The sequence below is a fragment of the Pholcus phalangioides genome, unplaced genomic scaffold (genome assembly GCF_987345545.1).
Source record: "Pholcus phalangioides strain wild (caught in Gottingen) unplaced genomic scaffold, Ppha-v1.0 ptg000015l_1, whole genome shotgun sequence".
In the NCBI taxonomy this organism is placed as follows: Eukaryota; Metazoa; Arthropoda; class Arachnida; order Araneae; family Pholcidae; genus Pholcus; species Pholcus phalangioides.
Window position 1 is genome coordinate 108,731,553 of NW_028301608.1, and position 26,406 is coordinate 108,757,958.

Genomic DNA, 26,406 nt, shown 5'->3' on the forward strand with positions numbered 1-26,406 from the left:
AATAATCACAAACCTTAGTGAATTAGAATGTATTTCGTAAAGAGAATCACTGCTTCAGACTATATTTCGGCAGATTCTACGGACTTCTCTATCTATATGGAATGACTCTCTCTCCTTGTTATGACGTCACAATGCATCGATATCCATCCGCATCCCACATTGACTCATCCAATCAGGTCTCGCACCAACGGATACACGAAGAGGACCGTAGGTCGATCAGGAGTGCATGGCGGCAGCGTAAATCATGTAAACAAACAAACATACCATGTCCGAAGAAGGAACGCCTACTATTTCCCGTCATGAAATTCCCGGTGGAAATTTGGGAGACTTGAGTTTTAATATAGAAGAGGTTGAGTAAAATTCTCCTTTATTTCTAAAATGAGTCATAATTAAATGATAATTAATATCAGTTGTGATTTCAATGGGAAACAAAGATTAACTTTGCACGCTGTGATCTTTGATTAAATAAACAATTTCACAGTCATGTTGTTAATAATGAAGCAATGAAATGACTACCACTAGGGTGCATCTATTAATTTACTCAATATGCTTTTGTTGCTTTTGATAGTTTTCTTTGACTATGTCTTGACAGGACTTGACAAATCCCATGTCACGGGGCGATTAAAAAAAATGATATTGGCACCTAAAGTTTCCTGTGTGTGATCACTAGCTCAAGCAAAAAAAAAAAAAAAGGGCTTGGTTCCTTACATTCTTGGTTGGTGCTTAGATTTGTTTTCTCGATTTGTCAAGCCCTGCATTGCAGTAAATTACTTCTACTAATGTACATTGGATCTGATTATTGCTTGGGCAACTAAGGCATTTGCCCGAGGTCCCAAATCTGAACAGCACATATTTGCCGAGGGAACAGCTATAGTATATGATCCCTTTTGGTGAGAAAAGAATCTGAAAGCATGGCGAGAAGTTACCTAGAAGGAAGCAAAGTCCTGCTTTTGGAAGTCTTTCTTGCCAAAAAAGATACACTATGGCTGTTAAAACGAACAAATGGCAATGAAAAAACAAACGTCAATAACAAAACATTCTTAAGGTCTGTTTACACACGTTAAGTGATTAAGTGGCGAACTGAATTTTAAGTTGGTAAGTTCTCAAAAAAGGGGGAAGGGATCTTCCATTTTTTGTATAAGACAAAATATAGCTGAGAGAAATTGATTGAAAGATTTTTGCGTATGTAAAATAGAACACCGCATGATAAATATGCATGAAGCTATTAAATATACTTATTTATTTTCACAGTTGTAAAGAATGAACCATTGTTAGTCATTTGCAATGAAGGCGTGGCAGTCTTCAAAGTATAAAACACATTTCTTAGCATAAAAATTCCAATTATGAATCAATGTCTGAATATGTCCGGGTGCGATTGCTCAGGTTGATAAGATACTTGCCTAAAGTACCAAAGGATGTTTAGAGGTGCCATGCATTCGGTATTCGATTCGTCCTTGTCAGAAACTTTCCTGACACTAGGGTACAACAGAAACGGCGACAGTGTGACCACACATAGAAAAAGATTGCTACTGCAGGGAGTCTCACACCAAGTGGTTAGAGCACCAACCTCTCAGTGAGTAAGGGAAAAAAAGCTGCTATTCAGAATTGGCAATAAATTGTAGGTCCCTAATTAACCTTTGTGTGCAAAAAATGACTGTGGTGTGACAAAAATGACCAAATATGTTCTGTCCGTCCGAAATTTGTTCTTTTTGTTTTTTTGGTCCACTCCTATTTCATAGTTCAGAGATTTTCAAACTGTCATGGTGCGGGTGCACTGCCAACCTTTATTGGGTGCCACAGAATGCCTGCTCTGACAAAGGTTCTTCAAAGTGATTCTTTGTTAAACTTGTTTTGGGGAGTCACGGATAAGCTTTGATTAGGTAAAGGGGTGGCGGGGTAAAAAAAGTTTGAGAACCCCTGTTCTAGACTAAATAAAGACCAGATACAGGATTGAAAATAATTAAAAACAAGTAATAATTAATAACAAACAAACAAATTTCGGACACGTGTGCAACACGAATGGCACCATAGACAATGCCATAAAAGATATTAATGTCACAGGAGAAGTACCCTTTCGTCCCATTGAGTTGTTAGTGCACTAATCACTCAGCAAGAGATATGGAAAGAAAGAAAACAGTATAACGACTATAAACTGTTGGTCATGACTAGTTCATCCGAATGTTCAGAAAATGACCTTCGAAATTGGAAATGGACCCTGATGTTTCAGCAGCCATTTCCTGTTGAAAATTGATAAATTTTAGGAAGGGAACTGTCCCCCTAAGGTGCCTTTCATAGTCATAATAGCTGAGATATTATGAGGCATGGTAGAAAAAATCGTCTTACTGGGAAACTTATGGAGGACCGTGAAAGTTATTTTCAATCATATGAAACTAAAGTCATACATGATAGATGATATTTCATTTGTTTGATTTTCTATTATTTCAGTTGGACGATGAAGAATTCAATTTACCCGCTGTAGAGGTTCCGCCTACATTGGAGAGCATATTGAACGAGGTATCTTATTTTATCATTTATTAACTTTTTGAGAGTTGGGGGAATTTTAGGTGAAATTCATTCATAGGTATCCAATGCTTACCTTCAGTTTGTATTAAGAACAATAGAATTTTTTTGAATTAAGCTTCTATTTATTTTCAGTTGGTGTCAAAATTTCATTTAATAGTGGCTGTTCCAGTACAGCAACTGTTGTAATAAGCATGGCCCCACTCTTGTGGGGCTGACAGGGTTCCAGCCCTACTAGTACTAAACCATAGATGCACCTTGTCCATATTCCTCTGCAGAACATCTAACAAATTGGCACATGTTGGAATATGCAGTGAATACAAATACAACGCCACAACAGGCAAAATGCCCAATGAGGTGGCTGATAAAAAGATGCCCATAAAAATATGGATGTCATATATTTCAAAAATACAGCAACCCAATTAAAAATACAATTAACACAAATTATAAACAATATATACACATGATAAAATATTATACAACGCCCATAAAGAATACGTATGGTTGTCTTATTCTAAGAATGGATAGTTTCTCGATTTACCCCAACATGTTTATCGTATTTCTTTTTAAACGTGTCAATTGTGTTACAATTTACTACCTCGGGGTAAGCTATTCCATTTATTAACAACCCTATTAGAGAAAAATTCCCTGCGACACCATAACCTTGCATTGTCCCTCACCAATCGATACTGGTGTCCCCTTGTAAAAGCAGTCGATTGGCGGTGTACTAAAAGTTCATGGTCCATCCTATCCATCCCATTGAAAATTTTGAACACTTCAATCATATCTCCTCGACACCTGCGTTCGTCCAATGTAAGCATATTCAAAAAATGAAGTCTCTCTTCATAACTCGAGCCCTGTGTGCCAATAAAGACACGCGTAGCTCTTCTCTGCACCCCTTCAACCAAGTCTATGTCCCTCTGTAGGTATGGTCTCCAAAACCTTACAGCATACTCCAGTCCAGGACGAACTAAGCCTCGAAAAAGCGGAAGAATGACATTAGGAGAACGCGAAGAGACCTTTTTGAAAATGAGACCAAGCATTCTATTCGCTTTTTTGACAACCGCTGAACAATGTTCAGAAAACTTAAGTCGCTCGTCAATGAGAATTCCCAAATCGGTGACCATAGTTGCATCCGGGATAGTGACACCATTCAACTCGTAAGTTTGTTTCTGTGTAATGCTTGTTATACGTAGTGCTGCCATCAATTTTTCTAACTATGAGTGAAGTGTAATGATTAAATAATTGTGTCGTTGTAGGCCTGTTGCTCCCTGTGGCGAGACTTTTCAGCAGGAGATAGACTCGCATTCACATCTCAAAGATGTGAACCACAGAAAACCAACTTCAGCTGGGGGGTTTCAGCCCAGGGAGGATTCTCATAATTTTTTGTTTTTTCATGCTATAAATTCACTTCAGAGGGACCCCGTGAAAATTCTGGTCTGAGGGTCCACCAAAGATCCCAGCCTGAATGTGGGGGCCATGGTGAAAATGTCCAAGTGTTTATAAACTTAAGTAAAAGTGCAGTGTAAAAATTATTTTCACATACACTAATCAGGACTGTCAGGAGCAACATGAGAGTATCTGGCCCAGAGATTTTTCTGAGGCTCTACCAGGTAATTTTAATAAATAAATGTATAAATAAAATAAATAATATTTATGAAATAAATAATAAATCACAAACTTTATTCAATCAAATTCATTCAAAAACACAATACAATATAATGTATAATGTGATATATCTAAACATGCAAGTATATATATATATGTATGAGTTGTCAAGGGTAAATTTGCGTGCATACTCCTCGAAAATCACAAATATATCATTTTTGTGAGGCCACTTTTCTCCTGAGGCCCATGCATTAAGACAGCCCTGGCTTGAATATCTTTATTTAATATGGGACCAGGTTTTCAACTCGTATTCTCAAATTTATATTTTATGACCTAAGTGTGTGCAGACTTCTAGCATAAAAAGTTTTATGGTGGAATTGTAATTTTGTTGCTATCAATGTCATTGCTTTTGTCTATACATTTACCATGAATTTGGTTGCAATAATTCGCTACAAGAGGCAGTTTCTGTAAATTTTGTGCTGAGATAATTGTAATGAAGGTATATTGTACGAGTGCACCAATATATATGGCTTTTAAAATAAAATATCGAAGTGCATTCTTATTTTTTTGGTAAAAATAATTATATTGTGCTTGGTTACTTTTTTTGTCCCACAGAGTGATGATGGCTCTCTAAGCGATGAAGAGTTCTCAGGACAAGTAGGTTTATTCCAGGAAACTGGTGACACTACATCTATAGAAAGTTCTGGCTCTTTCAGTAAAAGAGAAGAAAGAAAGTAAGTTATAGGTATATACAATAATTTTCTGCATATAATCTGTAGATTAGACATGAAAAAAAACCCATGAATTTCTTAGTGTGAATTATACCAGTTGTGTATCTGCAGCTGGGCTGGAACTCAGATGTTGAAGTTGGGGGAAGGGGTAGTTGCCCATGGCGGTAAATTTTAGAGGAAATAAAAAATGCAGTTTCAAAATCATTCAATTTTACCATAGTTCAAAAGATGAGACATATAAGGAAAATCCATATGAAATCGACTGTAAACTGCTTAACAGTAATTCTTGATAAGAGAAACAAAATAGAACATACTCATATAGGTTTGAAGTGGGGTGACAATGGGTGGTGCAAACACCACCCATTTTATCAAATGAAAGACAATATATACAGAGAGATGTTTTTGGATGATTCTTGATTCTCAATATTTTGATGACATTTTTCAGCATGGGTAAATGCAAGTCAGTTCAACAAAAACTAGTGATGATTCAAATTGAGTTTGATTGATAAGTTTTAGAAGACAAAAATTTATTGTATTGACTGAACACAGTAGGTTTTCATATTTTGGGACGCATCAGCTCCCTTTTCCTCCCAAGTACTAGTTGGGAGGAGTTCCTAAGAAAACAAGGTATAGATGGTATAAAACAATAGTATGATCAAAAGTAGTTTCAAAATCTGTGACTAACCAAAAATAACTAATTTTTAAAAAAATAGACAAGATCCAAGTGCAGAAATTCCAGGTTTTTACAGAATCTGTTCGGCATATTAAATTTTTTGCTTCAAAAACAGGCAGTCTTAATTTCTTTATCCATTCTTATATTTGTTCATTTGTTCACATCTGGCAAATAGGTGCGGGAAATTAATAACTTATATTTTTATAGCCTCACAATTAATGTTGTGCAAAATATGCAATTAAAATTGGATTGATCAATCGATTACTTGATTAAAAATTTTTTATTAATCAATTAAAATTTAAATAGATTCCCAGCCCTGTCCTTGGTGCCAGAGTGGCACAGTGGTAAGATGCTCATCTTCCACAATGAAGGTTATTGTCCAAGTCCATGGGTTTGAATCTGGGCAAGACTATCAGGATCAAGTTCCTTATCTAAAAACAGAGCTCTATCGGTCAGTGCTAAATTGAATTTTATAAATGTCTGAGTACACTTCCTGCTGTTTGCCTCCACATATCAAAGTCGCTAAGCAATTCTCGCATCACTCGAGCATTCCGTATACTTGCTCACAGATGCAGAATTATTTCGATATATTTATCAACCTTTTTCCCCCCTCTTTTTTTTGTTTGTTTGTTCTGTCCTTGAAATTGCATTGTAATTACTCATCGATACTTCGTGTTCATCAGTACAGATCCACGGGATCTCTTGATGAATTTGTTTCATTGTTATGTGCTATTTCATCATATGACCAGAGTTGGTGCGCGATAAAGTAGCCCTATTCTTAATGTATTTGCTTTTTTTTTTTTTTAAAGATTTTATTATCTTACACATTAAATTTGCATAAAAACACAAAATATACCCATTTTTTCCTTATCATACTAAAAAAAAAAGAAATTTCTTTTGCACTAGCTTTCTAACAAAAATAACGAGGTTGGCGTCCCACCCAAAATATTTGGTTTTTAAAATGAAATTAATGGATAAAATAGGCTCCCAATAGAGGATTTGGGTGTAACTTTGAATATTTCAGATATATATAAACAGTTCAGCTTTTATTTACCTCTTTTCCAATTTTCAGGAGTGCAAAAAATTCAATGTATGGTGTTCACGGCTCTGTTCTGAAACATGTCATGCTCAGAGGAGTTTCGGCTCAGCTTCAGAAAGCAGCAGAACAAGTCAATGCAGGGAAACCGACAGCTATGGTAAGAAAATTGAAGGTTTTAAGATGAATACCATAATTTCGTGTATACAACTGACAGTCTGCAAGAGAGGAAAATGTTTGCTAAAATTAAAAAAAATTAGGCATATGTCCAACATGTGTGGATTTGTGAAATTTTTCCCAGAACTTTAGAGGGAGGTGATGGAAGACAGTTGAAAATAGGTTGAAATACAGTCAGCCAATGTATTTGTTGATTTCATATTTATGGTTTTCGTATTCATGGTCTCTTTCCCAGTTTTTTAAAAAAATACTGTTGTGGTGATAATTCTCATATCAGAACAAAATATGAGTTGCACGTGTTAGAAATAAATGTCTGAAAAATCCCTCCCCTGAAGGTTTTTCTGGTGCTTCTGAAAGTGTTTCTACAAGACTATTTAAATGTTCAATGTAATAAAATGGCTGTTTAAATGTTTCTTAAGTGAAAAACTTGAAAAAAATGAAATATTGACAAAGCTTACTGACATTAGCTTCAGTGCTAAGATATCTTGTTACTATGTTACTACGATATTAAAGAATGTAAAGTCAGATATTTCAAGGAAAAAGAACTTTAAATTAGATCAGCCGTTGCTGTAGCTACACCTGCTACTGTATAGTCTTGGATCCACGTGCCATCATGTAGAAAGTTCTGTTTTTCCGTTTGTTCTCGATGAACAAGGTATGCAAGTTATGTATTGCATAACTTACATACTATAACTGTCATGATTAAATCTGCAAATATGTGATCATTGAGGGAAAGAATAGATCACATCTCCTTGTATTTTTTTCGAAGCAATAAAAAAACTTGGACCATGAAAACATTTTTTCTGGATTGTTGATGAAAAAGGGTTTACTTTGAGGTAGCAGAAAGGGATAAAAAAAAAAAAAAATTAAAGAATTAATTAACAGCAATTCAGAAACTCACAGAGGCAAGATTAAATGAGGTAACTGCTTCTAAAACCAAAGTGAAGATGATCAAGATTGAGAATTCAAAGACAAGATGACTATGAACATAGCAAGGCCTTTGTAACTTTAAATCGGCAATGAATGGATTGTTTCCATGAAATATACCCATCTATGGTACATTATTCATGTGTATAAAAATTGGTACAGAAAGCTTTGTTATCACGTTGTAACAAATTAATGTAAATTTAAAAGAAACGTCTGACAGACATTATATTCTTTCAGAAAACATCGCTGAAAACCACTGGATTCTCCCCTCTACTTCTTTCACATAAAGAAGATACTTTATAAACGAGATGCCTGAAAAAGGGGGGTATGGTTTGGGTTATTTGCTGATTTTCCATATTCGTGGTTATCCGCAGAATGTAACCCTGTGAATACTGAGGGAAGACTGTATTGGGGTGAAACATATAGTATTTCTCTCAAACCTGTCACCGGGTTAGGTTAAGAAGGACGAGTAAAAATTACAAAGCATTTTTGAATCATGATTTTGTTAATTTTTGATTTTGATTTTTGTCTGGTTTGAGAATAAAAAACTTTGTTCCATTACCAGCATTATTGTATCGCCCAAGGAGAGTGTTAAACTTTTCTTTCTTAGGTAGCCTATGGGTTATACACAAAAAATTACAATAGTTACTTCTCAGCATTACAGTTGGTTTAGTTGATCATTTAATGTATATGAATAGCTTCTTGTCTGATCATAGTTCAGTGTCATTGATAATTTATTTTTGTATTGTCTGCAGTTTCTAGAACAGTGATTCCCTATGGGTACACAGTGGCAACTCTGGGTCTTGTCCAATCCGTTGGGAATGCAGTAATATATTTGTGAGATCACAATGTATTGAGATAAACTTATAAGGCTATGATTCCTGAATGATGACTAGTCCTCTCCATACATACAATGAGAAGTCATCCAATTCTATTCTTTAAAGTGACTGAGCATCGAAAATTGATTGCCAGTGTCTGAGCTTTCATATTTGGTTTTCCTTCTAGAAAAGAATGAATCTTCTAATTTGAAATGACGTAGCCAAGTCTCATATCATGCTTGGAAAACCAAATTATGACACTTTCAGTGCTGTTGAAATGTCTTGAGTTGGAACAGGGATGTTGCAAGGAATTTGTATGAGGTGTAAAGAATGTTCCACAACAGGGATTCCCAAATATTTTACATTGTTCTATGCAGTGAGATTTGAAGAAGCAGTATTTTCAGATTTTCATGTATAGTCACCGTATTTATGTGAATTTTCAGGCAGTCTCTACTGTGATTGCGGTTGGCACATTTCATGGTCTTATTCTGATTTTTGGTGAGGTTATTTACTATTTTTTGGTTTCATCTTTTCTTTTGAATGTTCATTGTGAAAACTTTCACAGATTTAAACATATAAAAGAATTTTGTGTTTGCCTGTTTCATTGCAGATCCTGAGCAAGTGCTGAAATGGTGCCTTGGCAACACAGAATATGGAGAACAGTTTGGGTCAGTTTCATGTCTGGCATTCAATTCTACATGCACCAGACTTTTAGCTGGATATAGTAGGGGTCAAGTACGAAATCTGTTATTTTTTTCCCAAATGATGTTATTTTCTTACTAGTTGAGGTAATTTATTGATTACCGAAATTTGCGAATTAGATTGTTTTTAGAGTTAAATAAAAAAGAGTGTTCTGCTCATCTGGATAAATTTATGATGTTCCCCCTTTTTTTCAGATTACAATGTGGGATTTGACTAAAGGTAAATTACTGAGAACTATTTTAGATGCTCATCCTTCTCAAAATGCAGTTTTACACATGAAGGTAATAGTAACTACCTTACCTCTCATTTCAATAAAGGAATAATATCTTGTTTATGTTATACAGTAAAACCTATCTTTAATGGAACCTGTATTAAGCGGAAACCTGTCTTCAACGAAAAAAATCGTGGTCCCGTGATTTCAATGCCAAAATACATGTAAAAAACCTGGATTAAACAGAACCTGTCTCATGCAGAAACAGAAAGGAAAATTGCACCCTTTTATGGAAAATATCACACAAACGCTGTGAGCGTTTGGCAAAGGATTGTGCAAAATGTTAAAGTGCTCCACTGAAATTTTTTACGCAATCTATGTTAATAAATGGGAGTTCTACATCATCCAGGCATGGATCTATGGTGGGAGGGGGGAGGTCCGCCAAGTGAAATTCAATTATGATAATAATTCATTTAATAAATCAGTTGAAAATTACTTGTATCAATATTTTTGATTAAATAACAAATTCAAGAAAACTTGGACTAAAAAACTTTAAAAAAACTAGAGCATTTTTTAAAAAAAAAAGTCGGAACAGACAGAAAACTGACTTCCCCTGAAATATGAGACAATGTAGGACATTTGCCGCTGTGGTGGTCGAGTGGTTATAGTGACGGACTTGCGATGCAAGGATCCGGGTTCGAACCCCATAGTGGTGGTCGGCTGAAGTTGGTTTTCTGTGGTTCCCAACTTCAAGGCGCAAATGCGAGCCGATCTCCCTGTGAAAAAGTCTCGCCACAGAGAGCAACAGTCCTACAACGATAAATCATTCAATCATAACACTTCACTCATAGTTTGAAAAACTGGTGGCAGATGGCAGCACTACACATAACAAGCATGACACAGAAACAAACTTTACGTCAGGTTGCACTACACGTAAAGGCACATTCCCGCATGTACCGATTCGTTGGGGGTTCCGCGGGGGGGGGGGGGGGGTGGGCTCGGGGATCCATGATGTTCTTAAGTCAGCCACCTCGTTGGGCAATTTGCCTGTTGTGGTGTTGTATTTGTATTTGGTCACCTTATCCCAATGCGGAAAAAATCACTCTAGATCTGCCCCAGACATCATCCACCATTAGATTAGCAAAAACTGTTTCTGCACTTGATGCTATGGTTTTGATAAACCATATGTAGCAAAGCAGTTGCTTCCTAAAACTGTGACAAAATTTTTTGGAAAATCAGGCTTTTCCATGGTAGAAATCGGTTTAAGGGTTGAATTTCCAAATGATACGCAAAGCAAAAAATTTTATGCAAGCTGTGTACATTCTGTGATTGCAAGGCTGAGCAGGGCTGGGATTAATTTGAGAGAGTGGCAATGGGGGAACTGCCCTGACGGCAAAATTTAGGGGATGCAAATTTTAGGTGGGAAAAAAAACACCATTGTAAAATCAAATTTGACAGTGGTAGGGGCTGTAACAACTTAATCATGTTGCTCTTTTGCTCACAAAATTCCTAGTTTTGGCCCTGATGCTGAGGATTACATAAACATAGATGATAATATGCAAACTGAACCTGACACAACAGATATTGACACCCTGATTGAAAATTTTTGAGGAAGTTAAAAAGAACATAAATGTTATTTTAGAAGAAAAACAGTAGGTCTGAATTTTATGCAGATACTGTCAAAACCTAAATACAGTATTTGGTAATTATAGCCTAATTATTTATTTATTCATTTAGTTTGTTTTTTAATTATTTCCTTTATCTTTAATTAATTTATTTTTATTTTATTTCAATCACACACGAGATCGTTACATAATTCTGATTATATCAATTGAACCTTTATTAAGTGAAAATCTGTGTTTGACAAAAAAAATCTCGGTCCCATGCAATTCTCTTAAAGACAAGTTTTACTGTATTAACCTTCTGAAAGACATTAAAAAAAGATGTTAACAATGTTAAGTAAAAAATAGTGTCTAATAGATATAGACATAGGTAATTATAGTATATTTTTTTATCAAATTTTTTCATGATGAAAATAAAATGAAGACATTAGTATGATCACTTTTTTACGCATGGGCATTATTCTCTCCAACTAGACAAATTAAAGAAATATTAGTTTGTTTAATGTTTCAGTGGTTTTATTTACTTAATAGATCACTTCAGTTCTATAGTAATATAATTATTGAAGGGCTCACAATGAAGTAAGTGTGAGGTATGGTCTGTACAGTCATGAGTCCATTATATTTTATTTAATTATTGCTTATAAGTATTTCATAATATACTAGAATGTATATTAAATCAATTAATTAAATTCAGTTATGCAATTTTTCTTAGGTATTATAATATTATGTAATAAAAAATATGTTTTATGGGCAGTGCATTACATTGTATTAGTTATTAGTAGAGCGCGAATTATATGAACTAAAAAAGGGGCAAAATATATTGTAAAAATATGAAAATATGCACTTGAAAATGCAAAAATATGCACTTGAAAATGCAAAAATATGCACTTAAAAATGCAAAAATATGCACTTAAAAATGCAAAAATATGCACTTAAAAATGCAAAAATATGCACTTAAAAATGCAAAAATATGCACTTAAAAATGCAAAAATAAACACTTAAAATACAAAATGTGCACTGAAAATCCCAGAATATGCATTAGAAATCTTGAATAAGTCAAAAATTCCAAAATATGTATAAAAAATGAGAAAATATGCATTAAAGAAAATCATGCAAAAAAAGGTGTTTGTAAAATGCATGTTTTCTATTTCTTAGTGCATATGTATTCATTTACAAAAAATATTCCCTCATATACATACGTATATCGCATATGCAAATATCTACTACATATTTTTATTCAGCCATTTTTTAATTTTCAATTTGTCTATTTGTGAAAAAAATTTAACACTTTGACATATCTCTAAAAATAGCCTTACAATAAAACGGTTAATATTCGAAAAATATTTTATAAATATGCATTAATTCACTACATTTCACCTGTGGGTGAAAAAAAACCAATTTATGAAAATATTATGAACAATATTTATTTGAAAAATGATAAAAAAAAATTGAGTGAGCTTAAATAAACCTTCAAAAATATGCACTTATACTAAAAATTCTTTGATTTTATGCATTTATATGCATTAATGCTAAAAAAAGCCAAAATATGCAAATGCATATAATCCGGGCTCTAGTTATTAGTATTTTCTCTTTCGAGATATATGTTTTTATATTGGGTTGCTTTATTTTGGTTACATTTGACATGCATATTTTTTATGGGCATCTTTTTTTAGCCATCTTGTTGGGCATTTTGTCTGTTGTGGCCTTTGTGTTGAAGCCACAACTTTGAAAGTTAAGTTCTAGCTATTCAGGCTGATTCATAGTTGCAGTCTATGTATTCAATAACAGTTTCTTCTGTCTTTAAGGGACTCTAATGAATTTTCGCAAACATTTTATGTTTTTCTTTTTATTATGATTTTTATTAAATTTTTTTACTGAATTAATAATTTCTAAAATTAATCATTAATAACTACATAATGAAGTTGGAAAAAAAATCATTTTTGGTTTGTTCAACTTGAATGGTAAGTTAAACTTACATGAATGAATGAATGAACGCCAGAACTTTGCCACTGGACTTATCCCGTTGCCGAGATCTCTTCCAGCCCAGCTTCGTGGCAGAGTCTGGAACACTTTATTTAGTGTAAAAAAAAAACAAAAAAAAAACATACAAACTTTTTTACAACATATTTTCCCCGGACAATTGGGTACTGTCGCAATTAACAAATTTTGTGGTGATTACAGACGAGATGGGATTAAGAGTTGGAGAAGTTTCGGGGTTTAGTTAAGATGAATGTACACATATTAGGATGGAGGTATGTTTTAAAAGCAATTGAGCGCCCCCCCCCCTCCATGCCATCTCATCTGTTATCTTACACTTGCCATATTATATACACAGGATACAAAAAGAAAAAGAAATGAGAATCTTCTTGTGAAATAATATATATATATATATCCATCGGAGCGAGTCATCTCGCTTAACACCTTATTGGTGAGCAAATGGGTTTGATAATTTGCGACTAGAAGCCAGCATCAGTTTTATTGGATTGAGTTCATTCGCTCCGGTGGATTTAATGAAAATATACAAAAAAATAGAAGTATTGTGTGAGGGAATATATACAATTAGGGAGCACCCGTGGCATCTCGCTTAGCACCTTATTCGGTGAGCAACATGAATCCGACAATATGAGTACGCACGTGTGTTGTGGACATGAAATGCATGGACAACTTGAATGGAGGAAAGAGAAATACACACATATACACACATTTATATACACATATATAACTGCCAGGTCGAGTCGTCTCGCCATAAACCTATTTTGGTGAGCAATGTGAGCTTGATTTAAATGGGGGATTGTCTGGAGAGAGCCTTAGCTAAGGATCAGCTTCGGTCTTGGTGTTTTGGTTGACTCGATCTGGCTGGTTATATTTATATTTTAAAAAAAAAATGAATATATATATATATATAATATAAACTACATGTGTAATGGTTATTATGAAACCTTATGGCTTATGAAGGACACTTGTGGTTATCACATTTATATCATTGTAACGGGAATGTCATAAAAATTCTTGTTCGGGTCCCGTTAGTACATGCTATATCATGTATTAGTAGTGGCAGTCATGTGGATATGATTTTTGTTGTTGTTTTTATCCATTTCTGTTTTTTCGGCTCCGGTTATTGTTAAAAGAAATTTCCTCTGTGCACTATCTAAGGCCTGTTGTGTTTTTTTGGTTGGATGCCTATACCAAGCTGAGGCGCCATGGGCCAAGAATCTCTCGACCACCATCTTGTAGATAGTGTTACTAATGCTTTGTGAGATGCCCCAGGATTTTCCTGCTATTTTAGTTAGTTTAAAATGGGAGCGAGTCGCTTTTAGTTTGCGTTCATTGATGTGTGATTGCCAGCCGAGGTCTTTTTGGATGGTTACGCCTAAATATTTGAGATTGTTTACGCATTTAATATTTTTACCATTAATTTTGATCCTAGGGGGATATTTATTTTTAGTGAAACAGAGAAATTGTGTTTTTTCTGTTGAGATTTTGAAATTATGTTCATTAAGCCAATTCGAAAAATCGTTAAGAATTTTAGTTGCCTTTGTCGCTAGCAGTGATACATTTACTGACCCTATCACGAAGGCAAAGTTATCAGCAAAGGCTTGGATATGGGCATCTTCCGGGAGGGGGATTTTTAGGGCTTGATTTGTAAGTTAAACTTACAAAAAAATTGGATTTTTTTTCCAATATTAGTGCTTTTTCAGTTCTTGAATGAAGATGACACATAGCTTATAACAGACTGTGTTGTGTAAAAAGCTGCATTGTTTCAGAGAGAACTTTTTTCACTTCCAGTCATTTTTCTGGATGTGGCTTATACATCCCAGCAAGTGTGTGTGTGTGTGTATATATATACATAATATATATATATATATATAAATTGTAGTTTCATTAGAGAAATTTACAACTTAAATCAAGACATTTTTTTCATCTAATCAATTTTACAAATTGAAAAAAATACATGATTGTTTGCTCTACTACACTTTTTTTTCTCCTCAATTTTTTTAAACGTTCATGATGCAGGCACATTGATGCTGTGCCGTTAACCAATTTCATTCTAGACAGAATAGCTATGTTTGATGTAATGATTTCAATCACCGAGTTTAAAGTTCTATTTCTTCTACTGTTTTCAGTTCACTGATGACACGACACTTGCTATATGTAGTGATAGTGGTGGATCAGTTTTTGAGTTGAATTTCAAGTACGTTTTATGCTTTCATACTATATGACCGTTATAATTGTTAAGTTGGCATTTGAAACATTTTTTTGTTCATTTAGATATTGTTTCTATATTTTTGAATTTGCCTGAAATGCTGGATTATTTTGTAATGCATGAGTACGAAAAAGATGGTAAATAGGAGCGAAATAATTTTTTTATTAGCGTTAGAAGTATGAATCTGATAGGTGCGAATGAATATTATTTATACAATAATATTTAAAATTTAAAAGTCAATGAAAAAATGCATTAGAAATAGGCCTAATAGAAATGATAATAGTAGAGAATAAGTGTATCATTTTAATAGGTATTCCGATATATTCCCTCTCTTAAAATCAGAAATTTTATTAGCGAAGTATTGACAAAACAATTGCATATTGATAACAATAATTTTTACAAATATGCTTCAAATTTAACTTCATTGTAGTTTTTACTGTGATTGTTTTTCTTATTTTGTACTACTTTAAACATTTTTCCATTGATTTTAACAGGAGAGTCATGGGAACAAGAACTTGCGATACCCGATGTATTTTTTCTGGAAGGTACTTCATGTACTTTATTTTTATATATTTTATACAGCGAAACCTTTTTTATATGAGGTTTATGAGGCCACGTTAAAGTTTTATGTACAAGCAAAAGCTTGTACCTGAAACTTTTGAAATGACCTTCCCCCCCACCCCCCAAAATGAACCTCATGTAACGAAACAACAATTTTTTATTTCAATCATGCAGAAAGTTTCCCACATGACCCTCAGAGGAGAGATGGGGCTAACAGGACTTCACTGAGGTCCAGGATTTCATAGTTTTTTTTTAATTCTATGCAATATATTTTCATGTTGCAGGGTCCTGTAAAAATCCTAGTCAGGGGCTTATCATAGAACTCTGCCCAGGGGTCTGGTAGCTATGGGTCCCCTCTGATAATAACTTTTCTATTCGTTTAACAAACCATTCATTCGTTTTTTTTTTTGTTTGAACTTTTAAACTTTTTTATTACTATGCATACGCGTGCACGCGCACACACACAATGTTCAAAATTTACTTCTTAGTGGGTAACCAACCAAAATTATTTTGAAAAATGCTTCGATCAATATGTTATTAGATTAATGCTAATCATTGGCATTTATTCCAACAAACACAAAACTACTGATGAACTTCCAAATTAGGTCATTATCAAAATCTTTTCCTATTAGTTGCAATTTTACTGGAGCTGTTCACACAATAATATTTTCCTTATGTTTCTTCTAAGTAGTGATTTCATCAGTTATTAACTTTAATACTAATATGGATATTATACCTACACGTATTTATGCATACCTGGTTGGTTATAAGCATTTTTTTGTTCTAAGAATGATGAATTTCCTTTTATGTTTTTTTTTGCTTAAAGTCGAGGAGAAGTTTGCGCTATAGAACCACTCAGAATGACTCCCCATTTCAAAGATCATCCCAGTCAAGAAGTCTGCCTTGTAGCGTTGGGTACAGTGACAAAGGTAAGCTAGTGATACCAAGCATAAATTGTGATAGTGACAAAAAAAAAATATAAAAAAAACTCAATTTTTTAATTAGTTTATCACAGATTTCAAAAATATTTAGTATTATATCAATCACATGTAGCCACACACTAGTTTCTAGTTAAATGATTCTGGGTTTAGGTTCCAGAGCTAAGTACCTTACACTAATTTGTAACTTATATCAAAAGACTTTTATAACTTAGTATAGCTTCAATTGTAAGGAAATCAACAATTTCGAACAAAAATGATTATCAACTTATTTTTTATTTTGCCAATAAAAATGGAAACATTCAATGTTTCCACACATCTTCATGAAAATTAAATCACCTTTTATTTTTAATAACTGTTATCACAACTTAACTCTTTCATGAGGCCATCTATCCTTCACACCCACCTTTTTTTTTAAAATTAAATACTCTTTTGTGAAGTACATTTCCCCACTATAAAGTTTTGTCTAGCCATTATATGACTGGGATCATTGGTTATCACCTCAAGATTGTGAATTCTTTGGGTGTGAAAATACTTCCAACCTTCTAAAAATTTATTGAAGACCAATATATTGAATGACATGAAAATTATTTCCTTAAATTGGTATTCTGAAACTTAAATTGGTATTTCTAAATTGGTATAATAAATCACAAAAAAAAGTTGAAAAAATTCAAAAGAGGAAAAAAATGGCAAATTAAGGTTTAGAAATAATGTTTGATGATAGAAATTTATGAACAGTTTTTTGTATATTATAGGTGATAGTAGTCACTGTGCGTCCAAATCTTCGTGTGTGGTTTTCCCACCCTTTGCAGGTGAGTTGGGAGTATACTATTTTTTTTTAAGAAAAAAAAAATTGTTTACGTCATAGTATTGTATTTGCTGGCATATCGGACAAACCCACCTTTCTTGTACACGTTATGTACATCAGATCACTTAATAATAGAACAAACTTTTTTCAGACATATTTTAAAAGATAAAATGTCATTTTTTTAACCTAGAAATACAACAGCTTTCGTAACTTTTACTTTTAATTTCTGGAAAATTTTTTTGTTTTGTATTGAGTGATCTCGATTTATCAAAAATTAATTAATATATGTATGCATGATGGATAATTTATTGATTGGTTTGGTATGCAATATGAAGCTGAAAGGTTTTGAACTAATGTATTATTTTAATGCTAAAACAATCATTTGATTATCTGTTTCTTTCAACTAGGGTGATCCAGACACACTTCCAGTGTTGACTTGGCAGTTTGTTGTTATTCAAGTCTCTTCCACTACTAGAATTATTGATCCAGTCCTTGCATTTGGAAGAAAAAATGTCATATATTTCTATGAAGTGTGTAAACATTTATTTTTATTTTTCCTCTCTTTCTTTACTATTTAACATCCCACAGAACCTTCCTATCTTAAAACTCTTTATCAAAAATAAAATAAAAAATAAAAAAACCATACTAACAAAAAACTTAAATGTGCAACACCAAGTAAATACATTTTTCACCTTTTTGTCTTGAAGAATTTTCTTTAGAAATTTTTGATTAACCAAGTGGAAATTTCAGTTGATTTCCTTCTCTATGCAGGAATAAAACAAATTCCTTTGATTGCAGAGTTTTGGTCGAATTTTCAAGAATGAAAAAAAAAAAAAATTAAATCTATTATTTTGAGCTTTTACTGCAAACACCAAAATTTGAAATAGTATATTTTGATGAGTATGAGTAAAGATATTTATTCATTGACTTATAATTTTTCATATTTTTATATGGACATTCTTTTGGCTCAAATGATTATTAGTCTATATTAAATATGATGTTCATTTGTATATTTTTTATACTGTTCATTTGTTATATTTCTGTCTCGTAGGTCAACTTTGGTACAGCTGAGAAAATTAATTTTGTTCCTCTTCAAAAGATAGAGTTGCAGTACATTGTACAGAACTTCACTGTGAGTTTTTTGTGAATTTATGTTGTTATTTATTTATTTATTCAATATTGGTTGGCCGAGGCCTTTACAAGGGAATGCGGTGATGAAGTTAGCCAGAGATGATTGATGTCACAAAGAAAATCGGAAATTGTTTCACAATCAATAATGTTTGGGGGGGGGGGGAGGTTGTTCCAGTCGGTTATTGTTTGAGGAAAGAAACTAAATTTGAAACAATCTGTGGATGCAAAGATGGGTTTCAATTTTTGTGAATGGTTAATTCTTTTTGAAAAGTATGAAGCCGGAGTTAGAAGGTTCGAGGTGTCGATATAAAAATGACCGTGAAGAATTTTGAAAAGGAAGGATAACCGAGAGATATCCTATGGGTAAAAAGCGGTTGCATATTGAGTTGGCACTTGAACTCAGTGACGGAGGCAGAGGATGACCAACAGTCAAGAATGAAGCGGGCGGATTTATTTTGAATAGATTCTAATTTGTCTATATTGGAGAGAGTACAGAGGTCCCAGATTTCACAGGCATATCAGTGTAGAGGAAGGATGTAGGTTTGGAAGCAGAGATGTCTGAGGTGACGGGTGGAGTTTTTGAGGTTCCGACGAAGAAAAAAGAGTTTTTGGAGACACTTATGAAAGAGGTAATCAACATGAAGATTCCAACGGAGGTCGGCAGAAATAATTACACCCAGATATTTATAACTAGAAATTTCGGTGATCAAGGAGTTATCTATAGTGTAAGAAGAAACGAGGAGAAGTCTTTTACGAGTAATTCTCATAAAAACTGTTTTTGAAGAATTAAGGGGTAATTGTGTGCCAGGATGAGCACCATTGAGAGACATTGTTAAGGTTATTTTGGAGAAATGCTTGGTCAGATTCGTTGTGCACCGTGTGGTAGATGACGCAATCATCTGCAAAGAGTCTGATATGACAATTGATTGAGTTTGGGAGATCGTTAATGTAAATCAAAAACAATAATGGCCTGAGGACCGAACCCTGGGATGTGCCAGACTCGACTTGAAGAAATGGGGAGTTCTGGTCCTTGAAGAAGACAAACTGGCTGCGGTTGGTAAGGAATGCTTCCACCCATTTAAGCAGTTGAACACATAGACCACGGTTTTTTGAGTTTAAGAAGTTTATTGTGGGGCACCCTATCAAAAGCTTTAGAGAAATCCAAGAAAATTACATCCGTTTGGACGTTTTTGTCGATACCGCTTGATAAATCATGTGTGAAAAAAGCTAATTGGGTAGTCACTGATAAAGATGGTCGAAAGCTTTGCTGATTTGAGAAAAAGTAGTTTATTGAATCGAGGTGTGAGCGGATTTCCTTGGCAACTATGTGCTCAAAAAGCTTCTAGCAATGTTGATTACTTTGGGTTTTTGAACATTTTGTCATATATATATATATATATATTTATTTATTTAATTTTTAATATTATTTGCTTAAAACTCCTGCAAACTTAATGAGATGCTCTGTGATGGCTTATCACAGAGAATTGAAAGATTTTATTCATGTCTTTAATAATATAATGCTTAAAAAGGTGTAATCCTTTGCTTAGTGGCTTTTATGTCAATTTATTCTGAGATGTTACCTGCAATAAATTATGACATTAATATTTGAATGATATATCAAGATCAATGTAGTAACAATAACTTCAATATCTGAGTAGAAAAAATAAAGATGTTATTCTTAGGTAAAGATTATTGAAAAAAAAAATTTAGTGGATTGTTAGATCAAGGTGTAGGCCTTATGAACATAAGCAAAAATAATAGTTTTTCCTTGTACAATTTTGCAATTGCAACAAGTCTGACAGAGTCTTAAAAAAGTTCTGTCAGAATACCCTTTGTATTACAATATCTTTTACAGAAATGAATACAAGAAAATTTGGTAGAAAAAATCCATAACCAGCCCAAAAAACACTTATTAGATAGGAAAATTTTATATGTGCTATTTTAGAGAGAACTGCTTGATTTGGTCGAAAAACACCAGAGCTCTCAAAAAATGGTTGATAAACTACTTGGTAAGCTAATACAGTGGAACTTCAGTTAAAGAGTGAGGATTCACATTATGAGCAAAACAGGTAGCAGTGTGAGGAATAAATCTGTCCAACAATAATGCAATTTTCTCATTTAGGCAAAAAAAAGGCGGCAAAAGCAAGTGTCATAGATAGGGTTCCTTTTTAAAGTCGAATAAAATAAGTACGTTTATAGATGCAGAGTGTGCAGTGCATAAGCTGTCCTAAACGATAGTCTTCCTCTCTCTGGCCGTTTAGACTTTAGACTAACTTACTCTGAGTAAGGTAATTTGTAAACATTATCGTATTGTATGTTTATTTATGACATTATCTTTTAAGTATTTTATGTTTTATTTACTATGTTATTATTGTGTTGCATTATTGAGTGAGTGACGTTTTTGTCAGTCATTTTCATGTGAATGAATAACTGTGGAATGAATTATCCAAGTTTCCATTATTTCCTATGAGGAAGCTCACTTTGTATAACGAGCACATTGGCAGAATGAATTAAGCTCGTTAACTTTGATCAGTTTTGTTTTTTTTTCTATCAAAACTCAAATTATTGGGTAAAATTAGAATTTTCTTCAATGTTTGAGAATTTTAACCAAAACAGGAAAGAAAAATAGTGATGTATATAGCATTTAAAAATGTGGTGTTGCAATAAATCTGATGTCAATTTTTTAATGAAATTAATCAGCATAAACTACACCAATTTATTTTAAAGACATGTAGAAATTTATTCATCCATCATTAACTTATGACGGAGTAGCAGGTATTTATAGTAGCGAAGGTTTTCAACAGCTGGCTGCTGCGAAGATGAATTTAGGAAAGAAAGAAAATTGCATTTTCCTCGTGGGGGAATCAAACCCACATCCTTTCACTTGCCAGGTGAGCTTCACTAGACTACAAAGGCAATGATTCTCAATCTTTCCCTGGAGCTCGTGTGCGCTGAACGGGAACCTTTATGGAGTCGGACTGAACTCAACCCAAAGCTCATAATTCCTGACACTGCCACCAGATGGTGACTTATCCAGGGCTCGGCACGGGTCACTTTTTTCCCTAAAAGTCACTTTTTTAGAAGCTGGTCACTTTTATTACCTATTTTCGGGCCCAGGTCACTTTTTCCACTTTTTTTAGCAAGAAAACCTAAGTCTCGCGCTCTTTTCCGCTGTCAGTGTTTTTCTTTTCTTCAAGGAGGAACTTTACCGGTTCAAGGTCGCTAATTTTCTCCCTCCCTTCATTGAACTACGATCGTACAAGGAACCCCTATATATATATATGAAGGCGTCTTTATCTTCCCGGGAGCATACCGTGTGACGTCAGCATAACTTGATTTCAAGGCGCTTGGAAAGAAAGCTCCTTATACTTGTAGTTAAAGAGTCGTCATTTTATGGAAAAGCCGGTCGGAAAAAAATAGCGTAAAAGGCTTATTTACAACAAAGAATTTTTTCCCCTCCTCTACTACCATTCTTTCTTATTTCCCCACTCATTCTTTCATTTTCATCTTATTTTAAAATTGATCCTTTATTTTATTTGTTTTAAAAAGTTTTAGTCCTAAGGGCCGAATTCCTTTCTTGGAGCATCGAGCAAGTTACATTTGTCGTTTGTTCTATCGTTACTTTTATTAATTTTTTTTAATATTTGAAATGACGATTTAAAGGCTCATTTACATTGAGCGAGTTTATAAAGAGAGCCCGTGCAGAAACTAACTTACGCGCAGCGGGAGAATACCAAAGCGCGCCTATTAAAGATGCGTACTATTAATACGTATTAAGCGTATTATTAGTACGCTTTGGAGAATTGAATTTCACTTGTAGCTGGCCAACGTTAAAGAAGCTCGCAAGTATTTTGAATTTACTTACAATAAAAAAAAAATCATCCGACTGAAAAACGCGATCTATCTAGAAATAAAATTCGTACTATTTTTCTAACTGGATTTAAATCTCAGCAAGAAACCGTAGCCCCAGATATGATCGAAAGGAGAACTATTTATGAAAAGATCACAGAATCCTGCAATTCAACGTTTATGGAAGGATGACGTCACTCTCCGCTACCATACGAAGGTTTTTAACAACTGGCTGTTGCAAAGATATATTTTGGAAAGAGAAAATTCAACTGCCCCTGCTGGGAATCGAACCCACGTCCTTTCACTTTCCGGTCGAATTTTCTCTTTCCAAAATATATCTTCGCAACAGCCAGTTGTTAAAAACCTTCGTGTGGTAGCGGAAAGTGACGTCATCCTTCCATAAGTCGCCATCTGGTGGCAGCGTCAGCAGTTGTGAGCTTGGCCTGAGTCTGGTCTGGCCGTCCATGTACGGTCCTTTTCAGTGTACACGAGCTCCAAGGAAAGATTGAGAGATTCGTTGCCTCTGTAGTCTAGTGGGTTCGATTCCCCGCAGGGGCAGTTGAATTTTCTCTTTCCAAAATATATCTTCGCAACAGCCAGTTGTTAAAACCTTCGGATTCAACGTTTAGTTTAACCAAATAAGATGAAAATTGGTCATCAGGCTGATGAAAACTCAGTTAATGTGCATGCGAGCCGTACATAGAGGTGGATTTAACGGTGGGCACATCGACCGCGCCTTTGGCCCCTACTTTATACTTTTTTCCTAATTTAAGGGGCGTAATATTAATTTTTTTTTATGCCCGGGGCCGTCAACAACTGACCTTTATCCGCCTCTGGTCGTAACTTAATTTAGAGCATCTTCACGATGCTGATTGTTGACTTAATATCGACATATTGCGCTCCATTCTCGGTGTTGTGTAAAAAAAGCCTTTTTAGACCTCGGAAGTTATTACAACGTTTTTGTCTCGAGTCGCTGTTATGACCGCAATAGGAGAGGGCGGGGTCTGGTTCCACGGGTGTTGAACGAGGAAGGGTGCCGAGTTTACTCTTTTTCCGTTAAAAAAATGGATACCGGCCCCGGGCGATAGTAAATTTTCGTTCGTACTTGCGGTGCGGGTTGCTACATACCGTGATCAAATCCAAAACACGGGGGGGGGGGGGCAATGCCTCGAATGGAATTTTTGATGGAATGGTATATTTAAGAAAAGGAAATAAATTCCTTTGCAAAATTATCGAATTTCACAGTCAAGGGGCAGTAAAATTACGTTTCCCCTCCAGAAAAAATATCGTATTACGGCCATGGTAAATCGGGTGCCCCGGGTGAGGGTGAATTCACTGTTTTTGTTCGTTGAAAATTACGGGAGGAGTCAGAGCTAACGTGGCGACTTTTTTTCGCATTAAAATAGGTAGCCCTGACAGCGGCATCCATAAACTGTATCAACCGCATTTATAAACCCCGTATGTCGTTGATTCGAATTTTGTGTTCATTTTATCCTAATTTTCCGTATTTCCCGATATATTTCTATCGATTTTCGCATATTTGGTTGATTCATGTTATAAATTATATATTTTTTTGTAATTTTATGTGGCCTTTGTCAGCCATCTTGAATTGACCGCCGCAAAACGGCGATTGGTTGGCGCGGAAAAAAGTCGCCACGTTGGTGCTTACAAGGTTCATGGGAAATTTACCGGGGAAGACCGCGGAGTCTTTTTCTGTTAAAAATTACGGGGGGGGGGGGCAAAATTATATTGTTTCTGGGTAAAGTAGTAAATGTTTTTTTTGCTAGGGGTGTATGTTGTGTGTAAAAAAAAAGAAAAATATGTATTTACAAATTTTTCTCTCAAAAACCAATTTCAAAACTGATTTATTTTCTCCCTCGCCCAAGGGAGGGTATTATTTTGGAGCCCCCTCCGCCTGTAAAAGAGTAGACCCATCCACCCTTCCCAGTCCAGCCATAGGTGCAGATAGACTTGAAGGTCTTAGAGGTGCGGCAGATGACAATTGATATACATCATGTATACATCAGTAGGCTCTGCCATTGACGTTGGGGGGAGGATGGATTGCCCTCCCTCAACGTATAAGGGGCTGTTCAAGTATTACGTAAGCAAATTTTTAGCCATTTTTGACCCCCCCCCCCCCTTGGCAGCAAAATTTCTTCATCAGCTCTGCCCCTCTGAATCCTAACTCATATTTTCATAAAGGGTGGTTGATGACGTAAGCATTATCGAAACCAACCCCCCCCCCCCCCATCGATGATGAGGTAATACTTGAACGGCCCCTAACAATTAAAATAATTTAGTTAATTTAATAATTTAAATAATTTATTTAATTCAGTAGTTTAAGTAATATTTTAATTTAATAATTTAAAATATTGTTTAAAATGTAATTTTAGTTTTTTTTTAAATCAATCATTATAGTAAATTTCTTAAAATTTGTTGGAAGATATTATACAAACCTAATTATGTAAATCAATTTGTACTAGTTAAAAAAAGTACATTTTGTATACTGTCATTCATAGCATAACATGAATGAAAAATCCACTAGAATGTAGATGGGACAAATTCTGTCATCAAATTTTGTGTTATTTCATTTTTTTTTCCTTCTTTGAATGTGAAAATGTTTTCTCGTTTTGAAGTTTTTCCGGCTTAAATTGATTTTAAGATGGGTTGTGGATAGCAATATGGGGGCCATTCAAGTATTACATAAGCAAATTTTTAGCCATTTTTGACCCCCCCCCTCCCGTCAGCAAAACGCTGACCCCTCTCCCCCCCCTGTCAGCAAAATTTCGTCATCAGCTCTGCCCCCCCTGAATCCTAACTCATATTTTCATAAAGGGTGGTTGATGACGTAAGCGTTATTCAACCTCCCCCCTTGTCATCAAAAGTCAGCAAATCGGAAACCCCCTCCCCCCCATCTATGATGACGTAATACTTTAACGGCCCCTATGGGGAGGGGAAAGGCATTGCTACTGTTACTTAGAAAGGATGTAATGTTACTCTCTCACACATAGTTGTTGATAAATTTGATAAGTTATTCAAAACTTTTCTGGTTAGCAGAATGCATTCGAGTTTGATTTATTTCACACTATTATGTAAAAAAAGCAATTTCGATGAGCTCCATTGAAATACAAAGTTTAGTGAAAACTAAATTCAATTTCAATTCATTCAATTTGGTAATAATCAAAATTCATTGTCCATTTGGTCTCTTTCTAAAATTATTTTGGTCACTATTGGGTCACTTTTTAAACATTTTGGTCACTATTTGCTCACTTTTTTAAACAATTTGGTCACTATTTTCACTATTTTTGAGGCCATGATCCGTGCTGACCCCTGCTTATCTGAGGATGATGTCACTCTTCACTATCCATAGGATATTATATGTATTACAGGATTCAATTCTAAATTCATATTTGCATCAGTTAGCTGTTGAAAACCTTCATATGGATCGCAAAATGTGACATTATCCTATCCGTGGAAAAGTCACCACTTGGTGGCATTGCGTCCTCATGGGCTTTGGCCTGAGTTGGGTCTGGCCATCCATGAACAGTCCCTTCAGTGCACATGAGCTCTAAGGAAAGACTGAGAATAGTTGCCTTTTTGCTGTCTAGTGGTCTAGGGCGCTCACTTGGAGAGATGTGAGAGGATGTGGGATTGATTTCCCACAAAGGCAGTTGAATTTTCTCTTTCCTAAATTCATCTTTGCATCAGCCAGGTGTTCGAAACCTTCGTATGGATAGTGAAGAGTGACGTCATCCTCAGATTTATAGTAGTGACTCGAATTGAGATCTTTTTGCTTATAATGCTTTTTTCTTACTTTGTGATTCCATTACTTTTGAAAGAATGATTCATCTATTAAATTAAATGTTCATCTTGATCAATTTTTTTATTTT

General features: G+C 34.6%; 1 protein-coding gene across 2 annotated transcripts in view; it reads left to right on the forward strand.

Moving 5' to 3' along the window:
- Window positions 1–207: 207 nt before the first annotated feature.
- Window positions 208–26,406, forward strand: part of Vps8 (vacuolar protein sorting 8) — a 63,442-nt gene continuing 37,243 nt past the window's right edge. Inside the window, exons 1-13 of one of the 2 annotated variants that reach the window (XM_089245106.1) lie at window positions 208–349; window positions 2,446–2,514; window positions 4,744–4,862; window positions 6,605–6,728; window positions 8,934–8,988; window positions 9,101–9,225; window positions 9,387–9,473; window positions 15,150–15,217; window positions 15,724–15,774; window positions 16,617–16,719; window positions 17,484–17,540; window positions 17,944–18,066; window positions 18,588–18,668. In XM_089245106.1, coding sequence (XP_089101232.1) covers window positions 266–349; window positions 2,446–2,514; window positions 4,744–4,862; window positions 6,605–6,728; window positions 8,934–8,988; window positions 9,101–9,225; window positions 9,387–9,473; window positions 15,150–15,217; window positions 15,724–15,774; window positions 16,617–16,719; window positions 17,484–17,540; window positions 17,944–18,066; window positions 18,588–18,668 — 1,146 coding nt within the window. In that variant the 5' untranslated portion in view covers window positions 208–265. Of the gene's footprint in view, window positions 350–2,445; window positions 2,515–4,743; window positions 4,863–6,604; window positions 6,729–8,933; window positions 8,989–9,100; window positions 9,279–9,386; window positions 9,474–15,149; window positions 15,218–15,723; window positions 15,775–16,616; window positions 16,720–17,483; window positions 17,541–17,943; window positions 18,067–18,587; window positions 18,669–26,406 lie in introns of both variants that reach the window. The other variant, XM_089245107.1, reaches the window with a different exon arrangement.